The sequence below is a fragment of the Ostreococcus tauri genome (genome assembly GCF_000214015.3).
Source record: "Ostreococcus tauri WGS project CAID00000000 data, contig chromosome 04, whole genome shotgun sequence".
NCBI lineage: Eukaryota > Viridiplantae > Chlorophyta > Mamiellophyceae > Mamiellales > Bathycoccaceae > Ostreococcus > Ostreococcus tauri.
Window position 1 is genome coordinate 416,623 of NC_014429.2, and position 23,353 is coordinate 439,975.

Sequence of the window (23,353 nt, forward strand, 5' to 3'; positions counted from 1 at the left end):
TTCGTTTTAGTTTCTCATCATGACTACTCATCGAAACCGGTAAACTTATCATCGTTCACCATCGGAGGTAAATCGCACATCCAGTTAAACTTTCCCGTCTTGGCGTCTCTGATGGACGACAGTTCCGCGCGCGGCTGTTGTTGCGGAAGAAAGTGTAAGGGTCGAAGCTTACCACTGATAACGGCGTCCCAATCGATGGTTTCGTACCACGGATGTCCCTTGATGGCGCCGATACCTGGGGCGCGAATGCCCAGACGCAACGACTCGTCGCGAACGAAAATCTGCGTCAACATATCGTGCACGTCGTTATCCATGCGACGCGGCACCGGAACCGCGGCGAAATCGGCATGAACGATGCGCTTGTACAGCTCGCGCCGTTGGCGATCTCTGAACGGGGGGAATCCTGCGATCATTTCAAACACCAGAATGCCAAACGCCCAAATGTCCGCTGCTCTCGTGCACCCTTGGTGCAAAATGAGCTCAGGGGCGAGGTAATCTGGCGTCCCGCAGATCGTGTACGCGCGCTCCCCCTTGGCGAGCTTCTTCGCAAATCCAAAGTCGCCGATCGTGATTGAGCCGTCCGAGCGCAAGAGCAAATTCTCAGGTTTCATGTCGCGATAGACGTAGCCGGCGTTGTGAATGAACTCGAGTCCGAGCAACACTTGCGCCGTGTACACCTTGATTTGCCCGATCCCTGGCAGGCCACTCTGATTGAACAGATCGAACATGTCTCCGACGCAGTCTTCGACGACCAGGTACAGAGCCCATGGATCTTGGAACGACGTGTAGTAGTTGCATACGAAGGGTGCGTGTCGAAGTTCCTCCAATGCGCGTTTCTCCGCCACGCAGTGCTCCTCCTCGCCGTTCTCAATAATTTGCGCCTTTGGCATGGTTTTGATGGCACAAATCTTACCAGATCCCTTGTGTTTGGCCCGTAACACGAGACCAACCATGCCTTGGCCGAGGACGTCCGTAACCTCGAATTCGTTAAGATTCTTTGCGCTCTGAAGTTCCGTGAGCTGGGGACTGTGCGATCGCAACGAGCCGCTGAGCGCGGAGGACTTCTTCGACGCCGTAGCGGGCGGAGAGTCGATAATTGCCTTTTCCTCGACCAGAACCGGGAGGTGCCCCGTCGACGCGACGGACTTTTTCGTGCGCGCAAAACTCGAGAAGGGTTTGGTGAGCCTCGAGGTGCTGAAAACTCTCGAGGGTGAAGCGCTCGCACGCGAGGGTGACGGCGGAGACGCCTCGGTGAAAAGCGAGAGGTTGGGCGCGCTCGACTTGGTGGCCATGAGCCCGACAAGGGCGTTGTTTGATCCTCGCTGCCGGCCGTCGGCGTGGGGAATGTTAACGCCGGCAGACGCTTTCTCCGGCGTACCATCCTCTGTACGCTCCGGCGTGACCGAATCGACGCCGATGACTTGCAAGACAGAAGTTTGAGTGCACGTCAAAAGAACAACATCCGTGAGTGCGATGTACACGCCTTTTATCGTCGTATCTCCGGCCAAAATCTCGTCTCCAAAATACCCACCGCCTACGATCTTTCGCGTCTCCATCGAGTCGTCCCCTTTGATCGTACATTCGACCTCGCCATCCATCACCATGAACATTTTCGCCTGCATACCATCCCGATAAATGACCTCTCCCGCCCGGTAAGCGCGTCGACCTCGCTGCACGAGGAGCTCACTGAGAGCCTCCAAACTTGCGTGTTCGAAAGGTTTGAACACAGGACACTGAAACACGGCTTCATACGCCGACTTTCGAGCGTTTGACATGACGTTTTGAATAACCGTTGCAAACGTTTTTCGAGTGATTCCCAGCAGTACAGAGTCCTCGACGGCAACGAGCTTGGACGGTGACGGCGTGCTCTCGATGAGCACCTCTTCTCCCCACGTATCAGCCGATTTAAGGAACGTCCCCTCAGGCATGACTTCAATCTTACCGTCGATGACCAAGTAAAACGTATCCGCTCCCTCGCCTTGCTGTAAGATAGTCACGCCAGCCGGAAACACGAGGCGGGTCGCCGCATTGCTCAGCGCCTCGACGAGTAAGCCAGCCAAACCGGCGTGTCGCACCGCCGGGATCACGCGAAGCGCCGAGGCAAATATCTCGATCTCCCATGACTGCACGGGCGTGTCAAAGTCGATGTACTGCGTGTTCTGACTTCCCGACTGATCCTCCCGAACGCCCGGCAAAGCTTGCTCGGTGGGAATGAAATCCGCGTGTCGATTGATGGACATTCGCTGCGAGATCGCTCGACGATGTCGTCGCAATAAGAGCACTGACTTGATGTACGCCACGTCTTTGTCGGCCACCTTACCGTGGTGTTCCATGTCCAAAAGGAGGAAACAATTCTCCACGGTATCGCCTACAGTGAACAAATTTCCTCGAAGCACGCTCACGCCCCTGGATACGCATGCAGCGCAAAAATCAGCCATTAAGCCCGGTCTGTCGAGAACTTGCATTTTAATCTCCGTCGCGTTCGCAACGTCCTTGTCGTCGAAGATTACGCCATGCACGCTTCGCTCCTTTGACACGAACTCCTCGTCGCGGTCTTCCTCGGCCACCTGCGGCTCGTACAACAAATCCTCGGTATCCGCTCGCAGCTCCGTGGCCGCAATCGGCCCGCCCGGTCTATTCACCAACTCCTCCAGCTCGTTTCGCAGCTGTTCACTCGCTGATTCGCTCAGTTTACACCTCGAATCCTCCTCGCACACGTACAGCGTGTACAGCGCCTTTCGACTGTCCCGCATCACGTCCGCCTGCACCACGTTCACCCCACTGCGCGTGAGGTGCGTCGCGACGTCGCACAACAACCCCACTCGATCTCTACACTCTATCCGAATGAACGTGTGATGCTCATTCGTGACATTACTCACCGCGACGCCGAGCGCCTTGTCCGCCGAGGCGTTTGAACTCTCGCCCGCGCGCGCGCGCCTTTCGCTCTCCGTCTCGCGTTTTAACCATCGTGAGGTCCGGGTGCGACTGAAAAACTTTTGGAACAACCCCATCGCCCTCTTCCACCCTCTCGATCGCCCCACGCGCGCCCACGCGCGTTACCGGAGACGTTTAAATCCAAAACAGTTGGCTCCCTCCTCGACGCCTCGTCGCACGGCGTCGCCTCTCTCGCGCGCCCGTTCGCCGCCGTCGCGCTGCGAATCGAGCGCCGCGCGCGTGGATAAAATCACCACGCGCGTCGCCCCTCGCGCGCGCGCGTGGACGCGTCGTCGGTGGACACCACGCTCTGACGCGCGCTCGACGCGTCGCGCGCGAGCTCGCGCGCGACGCCTCGCCGACCGCACGCCGCGACGCGACGCACGCTCGACGTCGCGCGCGCGGTGAAATCACGGGAAAAAAACGCGCGCGGTCGCCATGCCTTGGTTCAACTGCGACTCGTGCGGGGACACGGTGAAGAAGCCGAAGATCGATGCGCACGCGCGGTCGTGCGCCGCCGAGAGCTTCACGTGCATCGATTGCTCGTGCACGTTCGATTACCGCGGCGTCAAGGCGCACGTGTCGTGCGTGACGGAACACGAGAAGTATGCGCTCGCGGCGACGAAGCCGGGGGGGGCGGGTGCGCGGGTGAACGCGGCGAGGGGCGGCGGCGGCGGCGGCGGCGGGACGGGCGCGGAGGCGTTCGGGGAGGAGTTCCTGGCGACGGGCCCGCCGTGGAAGTGCGCGTGCTGCAACGTGACGTGTACGAGTCAGGAAACGTTGTTAGGGCACGCGGCAGGGAAGAAGCACAAGAGTAAGGCGAGGGGGGCGAGGGCGAGGGCGGGTGGCGGCGACGGCTCGGCGGGCGACGGCTCGGCGGGCGACGCGAAGGAGGAAGACGAAGACACGGCAAAGCCCGAGTCGGAACAGAAGAAGGAGAAGAAGGAGAAGAAGGAGAAGAAGGAGAAGAAGGAGAAGAAAGAGAAGAAGGAGAAGAAGGAGAAGAAAGAGAAGAGGAAGTCTTCTGCGGACGACTCATCCAAGTCAAAGAAGTTGAAGAAGTAGCTATTTATTATTATCACAGTCGAACGTCTACCTCGTCTCCATCCGAGCATCGCTTGGATCTGAACTTCATCTGTTGTTTTTCGTTGTCGCCGACGTAGGTGAGTAAGTGCGGCGTGTTGATGAAGTCCACGTAAATCACGCTTTGCTCGCTCGGATGAACGCCCCACTTGCCTTCACCCCAAGGCGTCGTCAGCGTCCCATCAGCGCGGAGCTTTAATCCCTCAACACCACCCCAGTGACCGATTCCATTTTCCATCCTCTTCAAAATTGATTGGGCGAGTTGTGACTTTTCGATGCCGTTGTCCTGCGGGCGCTTCTTGCACTTGTCCAAATCTGAACGACCCTCTCCCCAGTTCCATACATCAATCGCACCCGCGGTGCCCTTCCAATACTGCGCGATGACGGAAACCATACGATCAGGCTTCTCCGGATGGTAGTTAATGTGCACGCTCGCCGGCCTGTGTAAGGGATAAAGTTCCTCGTCATATCGCATGTAACGGAACATGTACTTCGAATTTTGGAAGCAGACGTAGTTCATCACGCGTTGACTCGTGCCCGAGTACACCTTATGATTCGACTGACCCCAGAGGTACACTTGCTCTTCGTTATATGCCGTCTGATCCCATGTTTTGGCCTCCGTGGCCATGCGCTCCGCGAGCCTCGTCATCATGACTTTTGTCTCCCGCGTTGCCGACACGTAAAACAGACCGCTATTCCTCGCGACGAGGCGCCTCATACCGTTCCAAGCCCATCCGTACGACGAAAGATCATCCCAGCCATCAGTCATACCCTCGACATCTGCATCTCTATAAATCATACGCTCGTTGGTCCCTCCTGTCCCAGAAGCGAACGGGTCCTGCATCCAAACGATGTCCACGTCGGAAAGTAAAACGGAGGTGCCAGTGGAGATGAACTCATTGAGTATGCGAAACTTCAACCCCGAAGTCGCATGATTGTCCGTCGAACCCGTGATGGACTTAAGCTCCCTATGGTAATACGGTACGTCTCGTTCTTTGCACCAGTCTGCGGTTTCTTTATCCAGGGCGACTATGACGTAATTTGTGATGTTAGTCCGCTTCAACCCATCGATGTACAGCCCAAGCATGTAAAAAATATTCTTGTTGCTCACCGCCGCCAGAATCTCGCGATTCTTCGCCACTTTCTTCACCACCTGACACAATTCTGATAACTCGTCGCAACCAACCGGATACATCCCGTCCGGATCCGCGATGAAGCGCAACGGTCGTGGTTTCGGTCCCACTCGCTCTGCTTGCTTAGCGATGCCGCATTTCTCGTCGCGACGCACATGATCCTTCGCCGTTTTAAATTCAGGCGTCGCCTTGATGATGGCGTCCTGGTGCGCGCTTATCCCATCCCATGACGTGGCGCCATCTGGAACCTTGACTACGGTTCCACGTCCGCCAAAACACTCTGAATTTAGTAAACGGAAAGACGCTCCGGCGCGCTGACGAGCATCGTGAGCTGGCATGAGAAGTTCGTCGGTGAGCGCGTCGTCCGTTCCGTCAAACTCGTCCTGGCTGGCGCTCGATATCCACTCGACGAGAGATACCGTCGCACGCGTAGGGCGAAGCACGAGGAAGGTCGTCCTGACGAGCGGTATCGCCATAGACTGAGAGTATGCGGACCAACCCATTTCCGGATCGCTCATACCGACGACGCGCGCTCTGGTATCTCCATCACCACGGATCGTCCCGCTCACATCTGCACCGTCGTCGTGAATGGACAATAGCGGGTTTAAGGCGAACTTCGCCTCGGATGACGCCAAGACGACGACGTGACCTCTTGAGAGAACCCATCGAGCCGTGAGCCATCCGCTCGAGTTCTCCGACGAGCGTTTCGTCGGCAGGTGCGACGGCACTCCAGCATCCTCGCACACCTGTCGCTCCGTCTCGCTCGTCACCGACACCACCACCGACCTCGCGTTCGTCGCCTTTGCCGCGCGCACGCGATCGTTAATTTCACCTCCGTGCACGACGAGCGTCCCGCCCTCTCTGTCCGCGCCCCGTCCGAGCGCGTCCAGCTTCGCGCTCTTCGTCCCCCGAACCACCTCCGACGCGCGCTCGGCGTCGTCTGCTCCCGGAGACACGCACGCATTACTATCTACACCACTCCATTCGCCCGCCGTCCACGCGCTCGGGATCGACAACTCGTCGTCATCCGCTCCGCTCTCTCCGCGCGCGCGCTCCGTCCCGCTCGCGTCGTCCGCGTCTTCATCCGTCGTCCCTCGCGCCTTTGGCGACGCAACGCCGACCTCGGGGACGCGCGGTGCGGTTGATATCACCGCATCGACGCGCTTCGCGACGTCGTTCCCGCGATTGACGTCGATGTCGGGAGTAATCCACGCGCGCGCGTCCTGCGCGTCAACCCAACGCTCCGCGCCCGCACTCTTCGAGCGACCGGACGCGAACGCGGTGACGACGATGACGAGCGCGCACGGGAGAAAGACGCGACATCGACACGGGAAGGTGCGGATGCGCCGCCGCGTCACGGCGCGCGTCATCCGTGCGCGACGACGTGTGGCGAGCGAGAGCCGGACGACGCGAGTCGGTTCGCGACGGGAGCGAAGATGAAATGTGCGCGAAAATTGGGGTATGATTTACACAGTGGTGTGCCAACTCGTACCGTGCGTGTTGATCGCGGCGCCCGGTCTCTCGTCCCCGGCGGCGAATTGCACGGCGCTGAGGAGCTGCTCGACCTCTGGGTGCGCGGTGGTGTCGATGGTCACGTCTCCGCGAACAATCATCCTCGCGCTCGGGAGCTGCGACTCCGGCACGTTGTCGTCGTTCAGGCCGTAATAGTCCCTCGTATCGTCGTCTCGTGTGCTGAAATACGACACCTCCACCCCCGCGCCGATGAAGACCCCTTTCGAGTACGAGTAGTGATGGACGCCGACGGCTTTTCTCGTCTCCTGCCCCGCTTGATATTTCGAGTCCATCCCGATGAACGCGCTCCCATCGATCGATCGTCCGAGCGGTCCGAGACTCACGCTCGCCGTCAATCCAACCTTGACGCTCTGTTCCGTGAAGCACGTCTCCACCGCCTCGTCCGTGTCCAGCACGTACACCTGCGAATCCTCTTTATATCCCACCCCGAACATCCCCGTCGCCCCCCCCCCGCTCAGCGCCACCGGCGGTCCCCACGCCTCGCTGTTCGGTCGCTTCGCGATCAACACCCCGTGCGAGAACGTCCCACCGCCGAAGAAACCCACGGTGTACGACGTCAAGAACGCCACCCCGCGCGCCCGTCTCAAAATCTCACTCCCGATCTCCATGTCCCCGTCCGCGGTCGCGCTCGAGGTGTAATCCTCCAACATCGCGATCGCTCGCAGGATCTCCCGTTTCACCTGCAAGTGCTTCGAGCTCATCGCGCGCGGCGTGCGCGGGCGCGCGTGTGCGACGCGATCGTTCGCGCGCGTGGGTGTTCGCACCGATCGATGCTCGACCGGTGATCGACAGGCGGACATCGACCGGTGTGGTCCCTTTCGCGCCTTTCGAGCACCGGTCGGCGCGCGCCTTTCGATATCGCTCCGCGCGCGCGCGTCGTCGGACGCCGCGACCGCGCGCGCGGGGGCGTCGATGCCGCGCGCGGGGGCGGGGGAAGGGGCGGACGCCGCCGACGTCCTCGCGCGGCTCGGCGCGCGCGCGGAGGCGGCGTGGTGGACGCGCGAAGGCGCGAGTGATGGATTCGCGCGCGCGTTCGATCGCGACGGCGTGCTCGCGCGCGCGGGCGTCTCGACGTCGGCGACTCGGACGGACAGTCGCGGTGCGCGGTGCGTGAAGTTGGCGGCGCACTTGGGGGCGACGCCGAGGGGTGATGGGACGGTGCGGGTGACGGCGACGCGTTCGCGGGGCGACGCGGCGCGCGGGACGCGGGACGGGACGACGGCGACGACGACGACGAAGCGAGCGAGAGGGAATGATGACGCGCGATCGTTCAAGTTCAGTGGACGACCGGGGGACGGGACGAGCGCGTTCGTGGAGGTTGGTCGGGAGGCGTTCGAGGCGTACGTGCGCGGCGACGCGCGCGCGGAGTGGTACGCGGCGCAAGTGGACGTCGCGTGGGACCCCGTGTCCGAGGCGTGGGGACGGACGGGGGCGTACCTACGCGAGAGGGGGGTGAGCGTGAAGTGTTGGATCAACGGACGAGACCGGGTGGAGACGAATTGGCATTACGATAACTACGATAATTTGCTCGTCGTGCTGGAGGGCGAGAAGACGATTACTCTGCAGCCTCCTGCGATTGCGCCGGGACAGGAGGGCGTCGAGTTGTACGCCGCGGGGACAGACATGTCAAATCACGCGTTACCGACCTATCCAGTGAATCCTCGCACGAGATCGCGAGATCACCGTCCATTGAACTCAGCGGCGGAGCGCGAGTCGGAAGAATTGAAGAAATCGCACGTGCGAACAGTGTCGATCTCGGCGGGTGAAGCCATTTTTATTCCGAGTGGATGGCTCCATCACGTCACGTCAGAGCCGCACACTGTCGCGCTGAGTCACTGGTGGACTTCTGATTTCAACAAGACGCTCGAGCCAACTGCGTTCTACTCGGATGACTACGACGAGAGCGCTCTTTTCTCCGCCGATAAGCGCACAAAATTTGATTACAACGTGGTCGGCGACGCGACACTTTTCGACGGCGTACTGGGAAAGCAGAATACTTATTACTTTCGTCGAGCATTTGAAGCGGCGCTTGAGGTGGACATACGTAACGAAGCCGAAATGTACGCTCGCGGTGAGAGACTCCCAGAGTCGCCGACACCTGCAGGTCCGAGCGCGGGAGACGAGGACGCGAGGCGGGAAGACTGTGACTTTTCCCGGATGAATGACATAGAAAATCTCACGAAGAGCAAAATGTGGAAGCTGTTGACGGACATTCGCCAGAATCGTACACGCGACCGCGGACTCGGTTGGTTATGGACCATCACTCCGCCAGATGTACGTAGACTTTTTAGCGAGAGTGACGAATGTTTCAGTCTCGTCACGCTGCTCCAGAACGCCAAAGAAGATGCGTACGGCGGTAGTTACGAACTCGCACATAGTGTTGATCTGATTTGGCGCGCGATCGAGCGAAATTTAACGCCTCGCGACTCGGACGAGGCGTCGGCGCAGGAACAATGGAATAGATTCTACAATCTCATGGTGCGCGGATCTCCCTGGTACGACGGTTGGGCCGCCAAATGGAAGTTCAACGAAGAGAGACACCGACTTAACGTTGAGAAATTCTTCACGCCGATCGGCCGGTGCGCTGTTCCGGAACCGCACGCGTTCTCGCCGTACCGAATGGACACGCGCGACGACGTCGTGCGCGCGTTGCTTCACAACCAACGTCTCGCCTTGGCGCACAGAGCCGAGCGATTACTTCGCGCCACGCTCGACGACGCGTACGACGTCAACATCAGATTTCGAGATTCGACCGAGGTGTGATTCACGACCAAGCGACGCCCAAGTCGATCCGATCCGATACGCCGCCGCGCGTCGTTCCGTCTCCGCGGATAAACCTCACCCCGCCCGTCCCGTCGCGCTCGCGCATCACACGTCGACGCCCATCCATCGCGGTCGCGCGCCATGGCTTCCGCCGTCATCACCGCCGTCGCCGCCCCCGCGTGCGCGCGCGCTCGTGCGCACACGGCGTACCGGCGAGCGATGCCCCGCGCGCGCCCGTCGCCCACCGCGCTGGTCAATCGCGAGCGCCGTGGCGTCGTCTCCGGCGTCGCGCGCGACGTCGCGCGACGCGCCGAGGACGAGTCGTCCATCGGAGGATCCACCGCTGGGTTCGATGGGTTCTCCACCGCGACGAACGCCGCGGACGGGGGGCTGATCGATGACATGGTGGTGGAGATCAAGGATTGGCTCAAACTGCTCTACGTCAAGCGGGAGATGTCGTTCAACGAAGTGAAGTTGACGATTGGAATCGAGGACCCGCGATTGGCGGAACAGAGAGAGCGGTACGGAATTGAGGACGAGAGCGGGGTGAGCGCGGAGGAGAAGATGGAGACGCTGGATATGATTGAACGCGGGGAGCGGCCGACGGACGCGCGCGCGGTGGCGACGGTTTTGGAAGAGTTTAGGAATTGGCCGGGACTCGACGCGGAGATTGATACGACGCAATACGACGAGGGGCCGTCGAGATACGAGGAGATTTCTATGCGAGCGGCGGGGATCAAGACGGCGAATCCTAGGCGCGTGCGCGCGAAGGAAGAGCCGGCGGAGGAGCAGAAGGAGGGAACGATATTCGGATTCCTGCCCCTGTACCTGGTGAGCGCCGTACCCATCTTCATCACTATCGCCGCCGTCAGTATCATGTTCTTCAATTCGTTGCAATAGCTTGATCTAACCAATACACGCCTACGTTCTAACGTCGTCTCGCGCTCACACTGGAACGCGAAATGGGTTCTTTTCACGTCTCTGCGAGCGTACACGTCTTTTCGAGCACACTCGGTATCCAATCAAGACGGAGCCGATTATCCAAGACAAGACCGCGTACGTCCAGAGCTGACGCATTCTACTCTCGTGCACAAGCTCTTTTTCGAGGAGCCGCATCTCTCTGAGCGCCTCGCTCGCGGACTTCTCAGACTCAAGTCTGGCGTTGACACTTTTCATCGGCGTCTTATCCGAAACGTGTTTACGTTTCCGCGTTAGCTCGACCGTCGGAGCTCGCGATGGCGCCTTATCGGGCATCGCCCGGCGAACGACTGGATCGCATCGATCTTCATTGTACTTTTTCACCGATTCGTTGATGCTCGTGACGGTGATGTACATGATTTTGAGTTTGATGTACTCTCGTCGCTCCTTCACCGACGCGCCTTTTCCCGGTTCTCGAGGTAACGGAACCACTGGAAACGGCTTCACATTCTTCGTCTCGCACGTCATGCGTTCTACATGGCCCTCGTCGTAGTGTTTATCCCATTTGTAACCCTTGCCGTCGTCCAACTTGGTACCGTAGTGCACGATGAATGGGTCCTCGCTGGCTTCATCCCACGGTGTGTACCCGGCGTACAGCTGCGTCGATGGCATGACATTGTGCGTCAGCCCGGAGATGCCGCATCCGAAGATGAAGCCATACATCTCCGATATCCAAGGTCTGGGCGCATCCTCAGTGATGTACACGTCCCCGGTGCCCTTGTACGGATACCAAACTCTTTTGTCCATGCGCACCTTAACGGTTTGCTCGAGCCAGTTCGGCGTCATGCGCTTAAAGTCATCGGCGTCGAAAATCTCCCATCCACCCACGCGAGCGAGCCTTCGCTCAGTCTCTTCGTCCACAAACCATTTCGCCATACCGTTATCGACGCCCACTAAGTACCCGTATATCCCCGCAGCTGTCTGTCCTTTCCGCGCCGGTATCTCCGTAACCGTCATCGGCTTCAACAAAATCATATCCGCGTCCAGCTTGACCACCCACCGTCGATCCGTCCCGACATTCTGCGCCCAGTAATTCATCCCCCCGGGTAAGTTGTACGCCGCGTATCCGTCCTCGTCGCCGTATCGCTCTTTCGCGTACCACACGTAACTCGGCGCGTGCGTCGTCTCTGGAACCACATCGTCGTGCGCGTACGCCGCGTACTCCTCCTCCGTGCACGACAATATCCGAGTCAGTCTCCCTGGAGAGCCAATCTTCACCCAGGAGTCGTATAACGCGCGAGCTTGCCACGTCATGTACGGTTGACAGTCGCTCGAGAAGACGTAGTGATAATCATCGATCTCTCTTTGGTCGGTCGTCCGCACGTCCTTTTGCGCGTCGACGCGCGTGGACGCGACGCAGACGAGGACGACGAAGACCACGCGCGTTGCGCGCGCGAGTGCGCGCGCGGCGGCACTGCGCGACATGGAATGCGGTTTCGTGAGCGTCGCACAGGGCGGAGGCGGCTCAACGCGCCTACGAGCGGGACGAGTGAACTCGGCGAGATGCTACGGCGGCGTTTACGATGATTACACGCGCAGAAAACTTTGACTAATTCGGGTCGAGCATCCACGGCTCGGCGTTGGCGCGCTCGCGCTCGCTCGCGGCGACGCGACGGCTAAGTTTTTGCACCGAGCGTGACTCGCGAGCGAGCTTGCGTTCGAGTTCGCTGACCCGCGCGCGATCGCTCGCGCGAGCGTCGTCGACCGATTGAAGCGCATCTCGTAAGAATTCAATCGTCACGCTCGCTTCCTCGAGCATTTGCTCGGCCTCACGTTTTTCCTGGGCGAGTCGACGGATTTGCTCAGCCTCGGCGCGTTCGCGCGGCGACGGCGCCGATGGCGGACTCAACCGTGGCGTTTCTGGAGTCTCGCTCAGAAGCGGGTCGTCGAACATCAGTCTACTCGTCGCACCCACTCTCTCGGGCGTCATCGGGGCGTCCACAATTGTGGACAAGCCGGACGCCGCGACGACGCCCATGGCGAGCGCCTTCGCCGCTCGACTCGCTTGCGCAAACCGCTCCTTGAATGATTCCTCGTCGGTAGAGACTCTACGCGCGACGGCTGCACCGATGAACACGACAGCGGCGATGATGATCGCCGCGGTCACGGCAGCTCGAAGCGCGATGGCGAACACGGAGACCGCGGCTAAAATCGAACTCGGCAACACCAACAAGAAAGCGCCGGCGACGTACGTCGCGCTCGCCGCCGTCAACGCGCGCTTCGCCAATCCACCCCTCGCGTCAAACTCTTCGATCGCCTTCACGATGCCATCGACGAATGCCAGCGCGGCAGAACCGGATCCGTCACCGCTCGTCGACGGTTCCGCCTCGTTTCGCGCCAACCGCGCGCGCGCGCCTCTCGACTCCCTCACCTCAACCCTTCTCCCCCCGCGCGTCGATTTCCGCGTCGGTCTCGACCACTCTCGTTCGATATCGCTCTCCCGCGGCGCCAACACCGTCGCATCGCTCCCATCGTCGTCCCTCGGGCACTGGTAATGATAATACTGTTTCGAATCCTTGTACTTCCACCTCGGAAGTCCCCTGCACGTCTTCCCGCACGCCGCGCACGTCTTCGACGTCTTCGACGACGACGCCTTCGCTCGCGTGCGTTCGCTTTCGTCCACCTCTCGCGCGCTGTCCCCCATCGCCCGCGTCGCACCGTGCGGGGACGCGCGCGCGTCGCACCGAGCGCCGAGTCTCAACACCCACCGTCGGACGCGCGTCACATCGATCGCGCGTCACACGTCCACGCGCGCCGTGCGCGAGGCCTCGCGCGCGAGCGGTGAGGGAGGAACATGCGCGCGTCCGAGCGCGCGCCCTTGGTCGCTCGAGGCGCGGACGCGGACGTCGAGCGCGCGACGACGACGGCGACGACGCGCGATGATGGTGTTACGCCGTCGATGCCGGAGGCGTCTCCGCGCGATGGCGCCGGGGGATGGTGGACGCCGTGGAGAGCGGTGACGAGCATCGCGTCGTTGGCGCTCGTCGGCGCGTGCGCGCTCGGCGTCGTGGGCGCGGGCGCGGGCGGGGGGTCGGTCGTCTCGCTCGCGGGGTTGGGAAAGCGCCGGGAGGTCGACGAGGGATCGACGAAGAACTGCGCCAACGCGGACGGGGACATGGCTGTGGGAACGTATCAGATTGAGACGGCGAAATGCGCGGACGCTGCCACCGCGGGGTGTCTCGGGAAGAAGACGATGTGTCGCTTCTGCCAGACGCACATGGCGACGAACCGTAACCACGACTGGCCGCTCTGTCCGCAAAAGGTTTGCGACGAGCACGACGCATTTGGATGCAAGATGGATGGGAAGAAGATGTCTAAGCGAGAGGTCGCGTGGTCGATACTTCGTCGGCACGTCATCGAGCACAACAAAATGATCGATGGGATCTCTCTCGGGAAGTGCGTAGGAAACGCGCAGGATCAAAAGCTTGGGCGCTACCAATACAAGGATGAGCAGTGCAAGGGACCGCTGCCCGGTTGCCTGGGCGGGCCGAATAAATGCAGATTCTGTAACGTTAAGAATGCGAAGAAGGCCGAAAAGGGCTGGCCGACGTGTCCGATGTTGGTGTGCGACAAGTACAAGGTGAAGAGCAAGCACTGTGAAGAGCAAAAGAAATTTGGTGTACCGCCAGAGACGCCTCCAAAAGATTGGGATGGCGGCGCCTTGACGTCCAAGCTTGATCTTGATGACGACGACGACGACGACGACGACGACGATGACGATGGCGATGACGCTAAGGACAAGGTGAAGAGCAAGAAACACCATCATGCTGGAACTGACGACGACAAACATTCGTCTGTTGAGACACATAAGAAGCGCACGAAGGACGATGAGGACGACGACGATGATGATGAGATCAATAGGGCCGCTGAAGACGACAAAGACGATGACGATGACGACGACGACGATGACGACGACAACAACGACGAAGACGACAACGACGAAGACGAAGACGAAGACGAAGACGAAGAAACAGCGGGGAAGAGCGCAAAGAAGGCAACAGAACAGAAGTCTAGTTCATCTTTGCAAGCGGGAAAAAGTGAGGATGAAGACGATGATTATTACTCCAAGGATGAAGTCCCAGTTGAAAATGAGGATGACGATGAGAATGAAGATGAGGTCGAGTACAAACATCGCCACTCAGACGTTAAGCTTGGTAAGGCTGAAAGAGATCCAAGTCCAATAAACCTCGCCGAGGATCTCGACGCGTTGGCATTTGAAACATTTGATGCTGTTTAAGTATCTTTAATCTTCGTAGCGCGGATGTTTTTAGGCTGGTCTGAAATCTCAAATATTCATACAACATTACTAACGCGCTTCGCTGGACGATCACGACGAACGTCGACGCGCCGAGCGCCTTTTGTAAACGATGCTCTGAACCAAGATGGACACATCCAACACGACTGTCCCCAAGCTACCTAATAGCCACGGCAAAGCTCGCATAGTGTCATCGCTCTTTTTGCTGGCGAACAACACGGACATACCGTAAGACAGATTCGCTGCGACGGCGAGCATGAACATGTACATACTAAGTCCTTCGACTGTTTGTCGTCGTCTATTCTTTGCGAGTTGCGAGAGCCTTCCGCCCAAGTAAAAAATCGTCGCCAAGTACCCGATCCCCCTTCCGAATCTCTGCAACCACTCCGGATTGGCGTTGAACTCGCAATCGTTCGGATCCATGATATCCGCTAGCCCCGAGGTCGAGCGCGCGAGCGCGCTCGCGAGGACGAAACCGCCCACGGGTGAAAGTCCGCCACGCTCTCGCGCGCGTCCGCCGATCTCCGCGTCGCTCTCCGACTCGCTCTCACCCTCGACGCTACCGTTATAATTCTCCATCAACTCTTCCGTGATCGAACCCTCCTCTCCGTTTGCCCGCGTCGACGCACGAGTCGTTCGTCTTCTTCCCGCGCCGTTCGGCGCCTCGTAGTGCGCGTACTGCAACAGCAGCGCGACGTCGCTCAGGACGAAGTACACCGCCGTGTACGTCTGCGTCCGCTTTTGATCTCCGGTGGCGAGACATCCGATCAGGTTGAACGAGTCTCCGGCGAGCCACTGGGTTAGGAACCAGGGCGACAAGCCGCGCGCGGACTTCAGCTTGTAATTCTTCACCAACTGTGGAACCTGCGCGCACATCCAGCACGCGATCGTGAGCAGCGCGAGGTAAAACCCGACGAGCTCCTTAGTGTTGGTGACGCACTCTCCGAACGACCGACGCACCCACTCGAGGGCGTCGTCGGACGCGCACGTGCACCGGGTCATTCCGCGCGAGCGCGCGAGTGAAGCCGGGCGACGCGACGGGAAGCGAGACGAGAGAAACGGTTCGTTTTTTTCGCGATGCACATGACAACGTGATGAAAATGATAAAAATGATAAAATGGTTCGCGCATCAGCCGCCGAGCGTGCTCTTGAGCGCCACCTTGGCCCGCAGAGTGTTGAGCTGATCTTCCAACACGGAGACGCACAGGCGAAGTCTATCCATCAAACCGTGCTCGGCGCTCATCGCCACGGCCCGGCAAGAAATTAACGTGCGAAGAGCGGAGGGCGTCGACGCCGGGGCGACTTGAAGCACGGCAAAAGATAAGCGTTCGGCGCGCGCGAGTTCGCTGTGTCCGGTGAAACCGTCGGCGCGCGACCAGTCGGCGTCCTCCATGGATATCGGCGTCTCTATGCGCTCGATCGTGATCGCGGGCGCGTCCACCCACCGCATCGCCGTGCGCAGATCCCCAACTTCCTTGTGCGTCCACATACCGTCAATCTCCTCGTCCTCGCCCTCGCCCTCGGCGGCGCTCGCGGACGCATCGCCGTTGAGGCGGTCGCTCAGCGTCATCACGTCGCGCACCGCGTTCTCAATGTAATCCGTCACCTCCCGAACCTGCGCGAGCTCGGCATCACTCGGCACGTACGTACCAACGTCCCCCATCTGCGGCACGTGCGTGTACACCCCGGTGATGTACGGCTCGCGCGAGACCACGCCTTCGAGCTTCACCCGCGCCTCGCCCGCGACGCGAACCGTCGCCCCCACCGCCTCGCGCTTCACCCACTCGATCCTCGCCAACGTCGCCGACGAGTTCACCCGCAACCCCTCCTCACCGCTCTCGTTCTCAAAGTACGTCAACTGCGCGATCAACCCCCCGGTGTTCGCCCGCGCCGCGTCCAGGAGCGCCAAGAAGCGCGCCTCGTACAGGTGCAGCGTCATCGCGCTCCCCGGCAGCAGCGTCTCCGCGCGCGGGAACAACAGGCTCGGCAGCTCGACCGAGGTGAACTCCTTGGACAGCGCGGCGGCGTAATCGAGGTACCCGCCCGCCCCGCGCGCGACCGTGGTCCACGACGCGCGCCGCGTCCGCGCCCCGCGCGCGCCACCGCACGTCGCGCCACCGCGCGACGGGCGCGCGGTCGTTCGCGTCGTCGTCGGCATCGCGCGCGCGCGGCGTCGATCGCGGCGTCGACGATGCGGACGCGCGACGACGACGACGACGATGGTGACGCGCGCGATGGTGACGCGCGACGTGCGTACTGTTTGCGCACACGCGACATCGCTCGGCGCCGTCGTCGATCGCGGCGTCGACGCGACACGCGCGCGCGGTGAATCAGCGCGGGCGCGAGCGCGTGCGCGCGCGACCGGGGGCGCGGGCGAGGCGTCGGGGACGGTGCCGACGACCGCTCGGTGGATTCGCGGTGGATTCTCGTGGGATTCGGATTCGCGTGGGACGGTGGATTTGAATTCGAGCAAAGGATGAGCGCGATCAACGTGACGTCGGTGCAGGTGCTGGATAATCCGCAGATGTTCTCGTCGCCGTTGCAGTTTGAGATACAGTACGAGTGCTTGCAGGATCTGAGACACGGTGCGTGGAGCGGGGAGTGGATTCGAACGCGCGGGCGACAGCTGACGTTTGAAATTCGAGCGACGTTCGGGCGAGGGATTCGGGCGCTCGAGACGCTCGATCGAGCGACGCGCGCGCGGGTTGACTGACGGGAATGGATCGACACGCAGATCTCGAGTGGAAGTTGACCTACGTCGGGAGCGCGGAGGACGACGAGTACGATCAGGTTTTGGATACGGTGCTCGTGGGACCCGTCGTGCGCGGGGCGTACAAGTTCGTGTTCCAGGCGAATCCGCCCGACGTGAGCAAGATCCCGGCGGAGGATATCTTGGGTGTAACCGTTCTCTTGGTGACGTGCTCGTACAACAACGAGGAGTTCATTCGCGTCGGGTACTACGTGAACAACGAGTACGCGGACGAAGAGTTGCGGGAAGACCCGCCTTCACAGCCGAGACTGGATCGGGTCATGCGCAACATTCTGGCGGACAAACCGCGAGTCACGCGCTTCCCGTGCGATTTCGACGCGCAGGCTATTCCGGGGATGGAGAACGTGGCGTCCGAGGACGCCATGATGGGCGACGAAAACCAAGAGGTCCAGCAAGGCGGAATGGGCGTTGACTTCTCAAAGGACCAAGCGGGCTTCTTCCAACAGCAGCAGGCTCCGGGACAGACGCAGGGCCTGTGGTGATGATTGATCACGTGTAGGATAAAATCTAGCGCTTTACAATGAAAGAATGAATCACATGATAAAACTACGCCTCGACGTCGCAACGTACGAAGATGGGGAGGGCACCTATGGGCGCTTCAAAGTTGCGCATCCATTGCTTGCCCTCGTGGACCTTGCCGTTGGCTAATTCGCGCCAACGACCCTCGGTCAAATAAATTGCTCTTTCGTTCGCGCCTCTACAAACTACAGGAGCGACAATGACGTCATCGCCGATGGCGAACTGATCGCCGATTCGAAACGTCTCGCTGTCCTCCGGATCGAGCCACCACAACGGGCGACAAATAGGCTCTAACGTCTCTACCGCTCGTTCGCTATGATGTACAAGCGCGTCAACAAATTGATCGCGCTTCTCCAGCGCCCGAGCGACCAACTCCGTGGTGCCAGCACCGGATGACCAAGGCGTGAGTGAAAACTGCATCGCCGGCATGAGCGCATTCGCCTGCGTCCAACGCACAAGGAGCTCCTCGTCGGGATTCTTACCGAAGTAAGCGTTGCCACCGATGATGTCTGGGAGGCAAAACGGGTACCCAAGCACGCCCGAGGTTAAAAGCGCCGGAATAATGGATCCCAAACCGTTCTCAATACCCCAGTCGGAGAAACGATCTCCCATGCGAACGAGCGAGGCGTTGCCAGTCGTGTTATGGCCACTACGGACCTCGGCGAGATCGAACCGCGCGGCGACGTTATTCACCCAAGCACGCGTGTACTCGGATGGATGCGACAAAGGCGTGTGCGTGACGAAACGTCTGGGCAAGAAGCACGGCTCTCCGGCGTCAAACTTGAAGCCATCAATGCCATGCTTCTCTTGCAGACGCTTTAGTCTCCCAACGAACCAGTCCACGGCCTCCGGATTCGTGACGTCCAACGCGACGACCGGAGGTGATTGCCACCAGTTGAAGAATCCGTTGCGAATGCTGGACTTGACGAAATACCCCTTCGCGTTACCCTCTCTGTACGCGTTCGTGTCCTCCGCGATGAACGGCATGACCCATACAGTGACTTTGAAACCCATCGCGTGCAGTTGCTCCACCATCTTTCCCGGCTTCGGAAACTTAGATTCATCGAATTCGAGATCACCGTACGCGCACTGCCACTTGTCGTCGATCTCGATCACGCTCCCGCGCATGCCGTTATCCAAAATTTCTTGCGCAAAGTTCAGCACCTTTTCTTGAGAGACATTCGTCTTCATCTTTGCCCAGGTGGTCCAAATAGGTGCTCGGAGAACTTCCGACGGCGGCGATGCCTTGGGCTTTTGCAGCGTACCCAACACGTTCATAGTCGCGTCCTTAACATTCGCATTCGCACACAGTGCGACGCGCATGTGTCTTCGCGTTTCGCCCACGTGCTTCGGAGAAACCCAGTCAATCATCGGATGGTTCATGCTGAACGGGCCGTACCCCTTGTGAAACGAGTTTCTCGCCTGGAGGCGAAGTAGACCGTCGCCCTCACGACGCCCTTTACGAATTGGAAGTATGGTTCGCGTTGCATTCTGAATACCGACGCCGAATTTACGCTTGCTCATGAACCCGTCGAACCACGTCGCGTACGGAGCGTTCAGGCCGACATGGAAGTATGGAGTGTCAGGATCCGCGACCACGGCGACACCCTTACTCGTGACCCAGTGCGATGAAACGAGTGTGTTTAACCCATTTGGCCCGTTGTCGAACGGATAATGCGGACCAATCTCCATGCACCCTTCGTTCAACGGCCAGTGCTGCGCCATGAGGTGGGATCCGCCGTAGACCTCTCCGACGCGATCCAAATCCAACTGAATCTCCGCCGTGTAGTGTAAAAACCCCGCGTCGGCCACCGAGAAGTCCAAAACAAAACCATCTCTCAAACCCACGCACCAAGACGTCTCCTCCGTCGCCGACGTGCTCGGTCGAATCACTAACGACGCCCACTGTCCCCACGTAATCGTTGCCCCGCCGTTCTCGTCGCGCGTGACCACGCCATCCTCTGTCAACGCCAACGCCGGCAGCGCACACTTGGCCTCGCACACGATCTCACTCCCACGCTTCAACGTCACGCTCCCGCCTCGCGTCACCACCAAGCGCGCCTCTCCGCATCGCAAAGTCGTCGTCCGCGTCTTGGTCTTCGAATCCGACCCCCCGAACCATTCACCGACAGCGACGCGCTCGAGCCCCGATACCCCCGTGAGCGCGGACGCTCGCGCCCGTCGTGCCTTTGGTATAACCCTCGTGCGTCTCGCCCCGACCCCGTCGCCGTGCTTCTCGTCCTCGCGCTCGGCATCTTGCGCTCCCTCGTTCGAGTGCCTCGGCACGCCGAGCCGTTCGCGACTTTTCCCTCGCTCCGCCCGCGTCGTCGTCCGTCGACGCGCTCGAGCGCGGGACGTCAATGAAACAGAATTCAACCTCTCGATTCGCGTCGTCGAGATCATCGAAAGACGGTCGCTTCCTCCCGAACGGTGTCGACACGTGCGCGGTACAAATTTACTGTTGCGCCGCGTGCGCGCGACGAATGTGTCGACGTTTTCGACGCGACGTCGCCGTCTGATCGACGCGACGACGCGACGAGCGCGTGGATAATTTCTTTCGCGCGTTTCCACGCCGAACGCGTCGGAGAAGCTCGCTCGAGCGCTCGCGCAAGCGCGCGTGTGCGGTCGACGAGTGGCTCGGCTGACGTGGAAAAACGCCCCGTGCGGCGCTTTTGGGAGATCACGCCGTGCTTTTCTGTGGTGCGCGGGAGTTGAGATTAAATACTACGCCCATGTTCGCGTGACGTCGAGTTTCTTGGCGTCGTAATCGCGCATGTGCTTGGCGTAATCGTTGAAGTTCCACGTCGGGTCCACGGCGCCGCCGAGGTCGGTGTCCGTGCTCGCGGCGTGGAATATCGCGCCCATCGTGGCGGCGGCTTTGGCTTTGCGACGCTTGCTGACGAAGACGATTTTGGTGTACGTCTTCGGGTCGATAAAGGGCGAGATGACGGCCCAGAAGACGCGAAAAATAGTCGGCGGATTGAAGCACACCGCGAGCCCGAGGCGCTCGGGGTAGTGATTCTGTAAGATACTCAAAGTCTCTCGCGCAGTGGCCATCGGCACCGCGTTCTTCAACGACCACTTCGTGAAATCAATGAGGATGGTGATTTGCTCCGGAGCGAGATCGGCGTTGGAGCCGAGCGGCTCGCCCGGGCGAGATGATTTCCACAGGATGTTTTCTAAAGTGTAGATCAAGAACTTGATGTTTTCCACGTGGTTGAAGGTGTTCTCACGGTCCGGGCGCATGACGAGCACTCGGCGACCGCGCTTGTCTCGACCGCTCCTGTACTGCTTTCCGGTGCTTGCCTCATTTTCGATATCATCCCACGTCAATGCCTCGGGCTTACGCTCGGCGCGCCATCGAAGGGTCTCGATAAGCATCTTCAACGCCTTGTCAACCTTCCACTTGCGCGCTCTCAGGTATCGACACAAGCACGCGTCTGTGACGAACGCTCTGAGCGCCGGCGTCGCAAGTAAAGTCTCGTCCGTCGCCACGGCCTCATCGAGTTTCGTCCTGAGCTCAAAGAGCTTTTGTGAATCCTTCGTCGTCATGTTGATCACCGTGCCGCTCTGCGTTCGATCGATCGTCTCCGGCGGTTGGTTCGGCAGCGCCTTGGCCATTTTCGCCTCCGCCTCGCGTCTCGCCAGGCTTCTCTGCCTCTCCCTCGCCTTGCCGAACACCTTGCGATACACGTCGTTCGCGTCACGCCGCATGACCATCCGCACCACAGCGCCGACGCACCACAGGAGCGTTATCAACGCGACCGGCGAGAGCAACACAAAGGCGCACGCAAAGTCGTCGTTCCACGCCAATCGCTTAAACCGCGCGTTCCGCATCACCCATCCCGGCAGCGTCTTCCTCAGGTGCTTAAACTCCTTCGACGCCGTCATCGCCTTCTTATACACCCTCCACGACCGCATCAGCGACTTTTCGACGTCAACGACGACGCTCGACCGACGGATCTTTTGAACGACGCCTCGAACGGTCTCGAGCGCTCGAGCGCTCTTCGACGCGGGTTTCTTCCCTCTCGAGGCGAACATGGTGACGAACGCGCGCGCGGGACGGACGCGTAGGTTCACCGCGCGATGACGCGCGGGCGCTTGGGCGCGCGCGAGGGTGCGACGCGACGTGGCGCGACGCGTGATGCGTCTCGAGTCCGTTTTAAAAACACGTAGAACCCATCGGGACACGCCTCGCGGCCGCACGTCGCGACGCCGTGGACGCTGACGATTTGAAATGGAGACGTCCGAGACGAGAATTCCAGCGCCGACCGTCGCGGAGCTCGACGCGACGCGAATCGCGTCGTGGCGCCGCGCGTTGATCGATAAAGTCGCGAAGCGTGCGTCGTTCAGGACCGAACTCATCGATGTTCCGGAGAGCTTCGTTCGATATCTACTCGCCGACGGCGTCGCGTGCGGTGAAGAGGATGCATCGTTGCCGAAGCGAATCGCTCAGGACGCGTTCGACGCGAAGGAGAGCGCGGAGAGGTTCGGTGAGGGGTGCGAGGAGGATGACGCGGGCGACGCGGACGCGACGGCTCGAGAGGCGTTTGAGAATTTTACGAGAGAAATCGGTGCGGCGATCGAGCGGTTGGGAGGCGAAGTGGCGCCGAAGTTCGCTTGGAGTGCACCGAAAGACGCGACGTGGGTGACGGCCGGGAACACGATGAAGTGCAGGAACGCGGATGAGGTGGTGCTGCTGCTCAAGGCGAGCGACTCCGTGACGCACGATTTAACAGAGGCGTACAGGGCGTGCGCGGACTACGTCGTCGATGAGATGGAAGACGAAGAGGACCGAGCGGTGAGAGAGCACGCGAACACCGCGCTAGCGCTGCGAGAGTGGTATGATTTGAATCCAAGCATGGAGTTCCGGTGCTTTGTCAAGACGTACAACTTGGTCGCAGTGTCCCAGCGACACGTGAATGATTTTTATGAGTTTTTACTCAGAGAGAAGGAAGAAATCGAGGAAGCGATCGCGGAGTTCTTTGAGAATGAAATCTCCAAGCACTACACCGGGCGGGATTACGTCTTCGACGTGTACGTAACACCGAAGACGCACAAGGTGAAAATCATGGACTTCAACGTTTGGGGAGGAACGACGCTCCCTTTGCTCTTCGACTGGAACGAGCTGGAATCCAGGGGAAGTGACCAGGATTGTGTTCCCGAAGACGAGCGAGGTTGGACCGATAACGTTGAGTTTCGCGTTATCCAATCCCAGGGTCACATTCGTCCCGGTTTGCAACTCGGTGTGCCATTCGAATTGTACGATACCTCTGAGGGTGGTGCCATTTCAGAATTCATCGCGATGGAGGAGCAGCGACGTAGAGAAACTAATAATCAATAGAGGCCGCTGGCGCTCGAGTTGTAGTACTAACCTCCGTTTCA

At 60.0% G+C, this 23,353-nt stretch overlaps 15 protein-coding genes across 15 annotated transcripts; 6 read left to right on the forward strand and 9 right to left on the reverse strand.

Annotated features, from left to right (window-relative positions):
- Window positions 1-23: 23 nt before the first annotated feature.
- Window positions 24-3,011, reverse strand: OT_ostta04g02270 (RmlC-like jelly roll fold; the record flags this gene model as incomplete). The annotated part of the gene is made up of 1 exon (XM_003078714.1): window positions 24-3,011. The coding sequence occupies one exon, from the start codon at window positions 3,009-3,011 to the stop codon at window positions 24-26; it is 2,988 nt and encodes a 995-aa protein (XP_003078762.1).
- A 361-nt stretch (window positions 3,012-3,372) lies between these two features.
- On the forward strand, window positions 3,373-3,999 carry OT_ostta04g02280 (Zinc finger, C2H2, LYAR-type; the record flags this gene model as incomplete). The annotated part of the gene is made up of 1 exon (XM_003078715.1): window positions 3,373-3,999. One exon carries the CDS (start codon window positions 3,373-3,375, stop codon window positions 3,997-3,999), a length of 627 nt encoding a protein of 208 aa, XP_003078763.1.
- Window positions 4,000-4,012: 13 nt separating this feature from the next.
- Window positions 4,013-6,520, reverse strand: OT_ostta04g02290 (Nucleotide-diphospho-sugar transferase; the record flags this gene model as incomplete). The annotated part of the gene is made up of 1 exon (XM_003078716.1): window positions 4,013-6,520. One exon carries the CDS (start codon window positions 6,518-6,520, stop codon window positions 4,013-4,015), a length of 2,508 nt encoding a protein of 835 aa, XP_003078764.1.
- Window positions 6,521-6,616: 96 nt separating this feature from the next.
- Window positions 6,617-7,384, reverse strand: OT_ostta04g02300 (Ysc84 actin-binding domain; the record flags this gene model as incomplete). The annotated part of the gene is made up of 1 exon (XM_003078717.1): window positions 6,617-7,384. The coding sequence occupies one exon, from the start codon at window positions 7,382-7,384 to the stop codon at window positions 6,617-6,619; it is 768 nt and encodes a 255-aa protein (XP_003078765.1).
- A 211-nt stretch (window positions 7,385-7,595) lies between these two features.
- OT_ostta04g02310 (JmjC domain) lies at window positions 7,596-9,446 on the forward strand (the record flags this gene model as incomplete). Its single annotated transcript, XM_022984497.1, has 1 exon — window positions 7,596-9,446. The coding sequence occupies one exon, from the start codon at window positions 7,596-7,598 to the stop codon at window positions 9,444-9,446; it is 1,851 nt and encodes a 616-aa protein (XP_022838759.1).
- Window positions 9,447-9,587: 141 nt separating this feature from the next.
- OT_ostta04g02320 (unnamed product) lies at window positions 9,588-10,346 on the forward strand (the record flags this gene model as incomplete). Its single annotated transcript, XM_003078719.2, has 1 exon — window positions 9,588-10,346. The coding sequence occupies one exon, from the start codon at window positions 9,588-9,590 to the stop codon at window positions 10,344-10,346; it is 759 nt and encodes a 252-aa protein (XP_003078767.2).
- A 45-nt stretch (window positions 10,347-10,391) lies between these two features.
- On the reverse strand, window positions 10,392-11,849 carry OT_ostta04g02330 (unnamed product; the record flags this gene model as incomplete). The annotated part of the gene is made up of 1 exon (XM_003078720.1): window positions 10,392-11,849. One exon carries the CDS (start codon window positions 11,847-11,849, stop codon window positions 10,392-10,394), a length of 1,458 nt encoding a protein of 485 aa, XP_003078768.1.
- A 124-nt stretch (window positions 11,850-11,973) lies between these two features.
- OT_ostta04g02340 (unnamed product) lies at window positions 11,974-13,068 on the reverse strand (the record flags this gene model as incomplete). Its single annotated transcript, XM_003078721.2, has 1 exon — window positions 11,974-13,068. The coding sequence occupies one exon, from the start codon at window positions 13,066-13,068 to the stop codon at window positions 11,974-11,976; it is 1,095 nt and encodes a 364-aa protein (XP_003078769.2).
- Window positions 13,069-13,323: 255 nt separating this feature from the next.
- OT_ostta04g02350 (unnamed product) lies at window positions 13,324-14,661 on the forward strand (the record flags this gene model as incomplete). Its single annotated transcript, XM_022984498.1, has 1 exon — window positions 13,324-14,661. The coding sequence occupies one exon, from the start codon at window positions 13,324-13,326 to the stop codon at window positions 14,659-14,661; it is 1,338 nt and encodes a 445-aa protein (XP_022838760.1).
- Window positions 14,662-14,751: 90 nt separating this feature from the next.
- Window positions 14,752-15,681, reverse strand: OT_ostta04g02360 (Cystinosin/ERS1p repeat; the record flags this gene model as incomplete). The annotated part of the gene is made up of 1 exon (XM_003078723.1): window positions 14,752-15,681. The coding sequence occupies one exon, from the start codon at window positions 15,679-15,681 to the stop codon at window positions 14,752-14,754; it is 930 nt and encodes a 309-aa protein (XP_003078771.1).
- Window positions 15,682-15,808: 127 nt separating this feature from the next.
- Window positions 15,809-16,837, reverse strand: OT_ostta04g02370 (Peptidase S16, lon N-terminal; the record flags this gene model as incomplete). The annotated part of the gene is made up of 1 exon (XM_003078724.2): window positions 15,809-16,837. One exon carries the CDS (start codon window positions 16,835-16,837, stop codon window positions 15,809-15,811), a length of 1,029 nt encoding a protein of 342 aa, XP_003078772.2.
- Window positions 16,838-17,155: 318 nt separating this feature from the next.
- OT_ostta04g02380 (Histone chaperone, ASF1-like) lies at window positions 17,156-17,931 on the forward strand (the record flags this gene model as incomplete). The annotated part of the gene is made up of 2 exons (XM_022984499.1): window positions 17,156-17,264; window positions 17,414-17,931. The coding sequence occupies 2 exons, from the start codon at window positions 17,156-17,158 to the stop codon at window positions 17,929-17,931; spliced, it is 627 nt and encodes a 208-aa protein (XP_022838761.1).
- A 64-nt stretch (window positions 17,932-17,995) lies between these two features.
- OT_ostta04g02390 (Glycoside hydrolase, superfamily) lies at window positions 17,996-20,371 on the reverse strand (the record flags this gene model as incomplete). Its single annotated transcript, XM_003078727.2, has 1 exon — window positions 17,996-20,371. The coding sequence occupies one exon, from the start codon at window positions 20,369-20,371 to the stop codon at window positions 17,996-17,998; it is 2,376 nt and encodes a 791-aa protein (XP_003078775.2).
- Window positions 20,372-20,692: 321 nt separating this feature from the next.
- OT_ostta04g02400 (CRAL/TRIO, N-terminal domain) lies at window positions 20,693-22,009 on the reverse strand (the record flags this gene model as incomplete). The annotated part of the gene is made up of 1 exon (XM_022984500.1): window positions 20,693-22,009. One exon carries the CDS (start codon window positions 22,007-22,009, stop codon window positions 20,693-20,695), a length of 1,317 nt encoding a protein of 438 aa, XP_022838762.1.
- Window positions 22,010-22,205: 196 nt separating this feature from the next.
- OT_ostta04g02410 (D123) lies at window positions 22,206-23,312 on the forward strand (the record flags this gene model as incomplete). Its single annotated transcript, XM_022984501.1, has 1 exon — window positions 22,206-23,312. The coding sequence occupies one exon, from the start codon at window positions 22,206-22,208 to the stop codon at window positions 23,310-23,312; it is 1,107 nt and encodes a 368-aa protein (XP_022838763.1).
- Window positions 23,313-23,353: the final 41 nt, after the last annotated feature.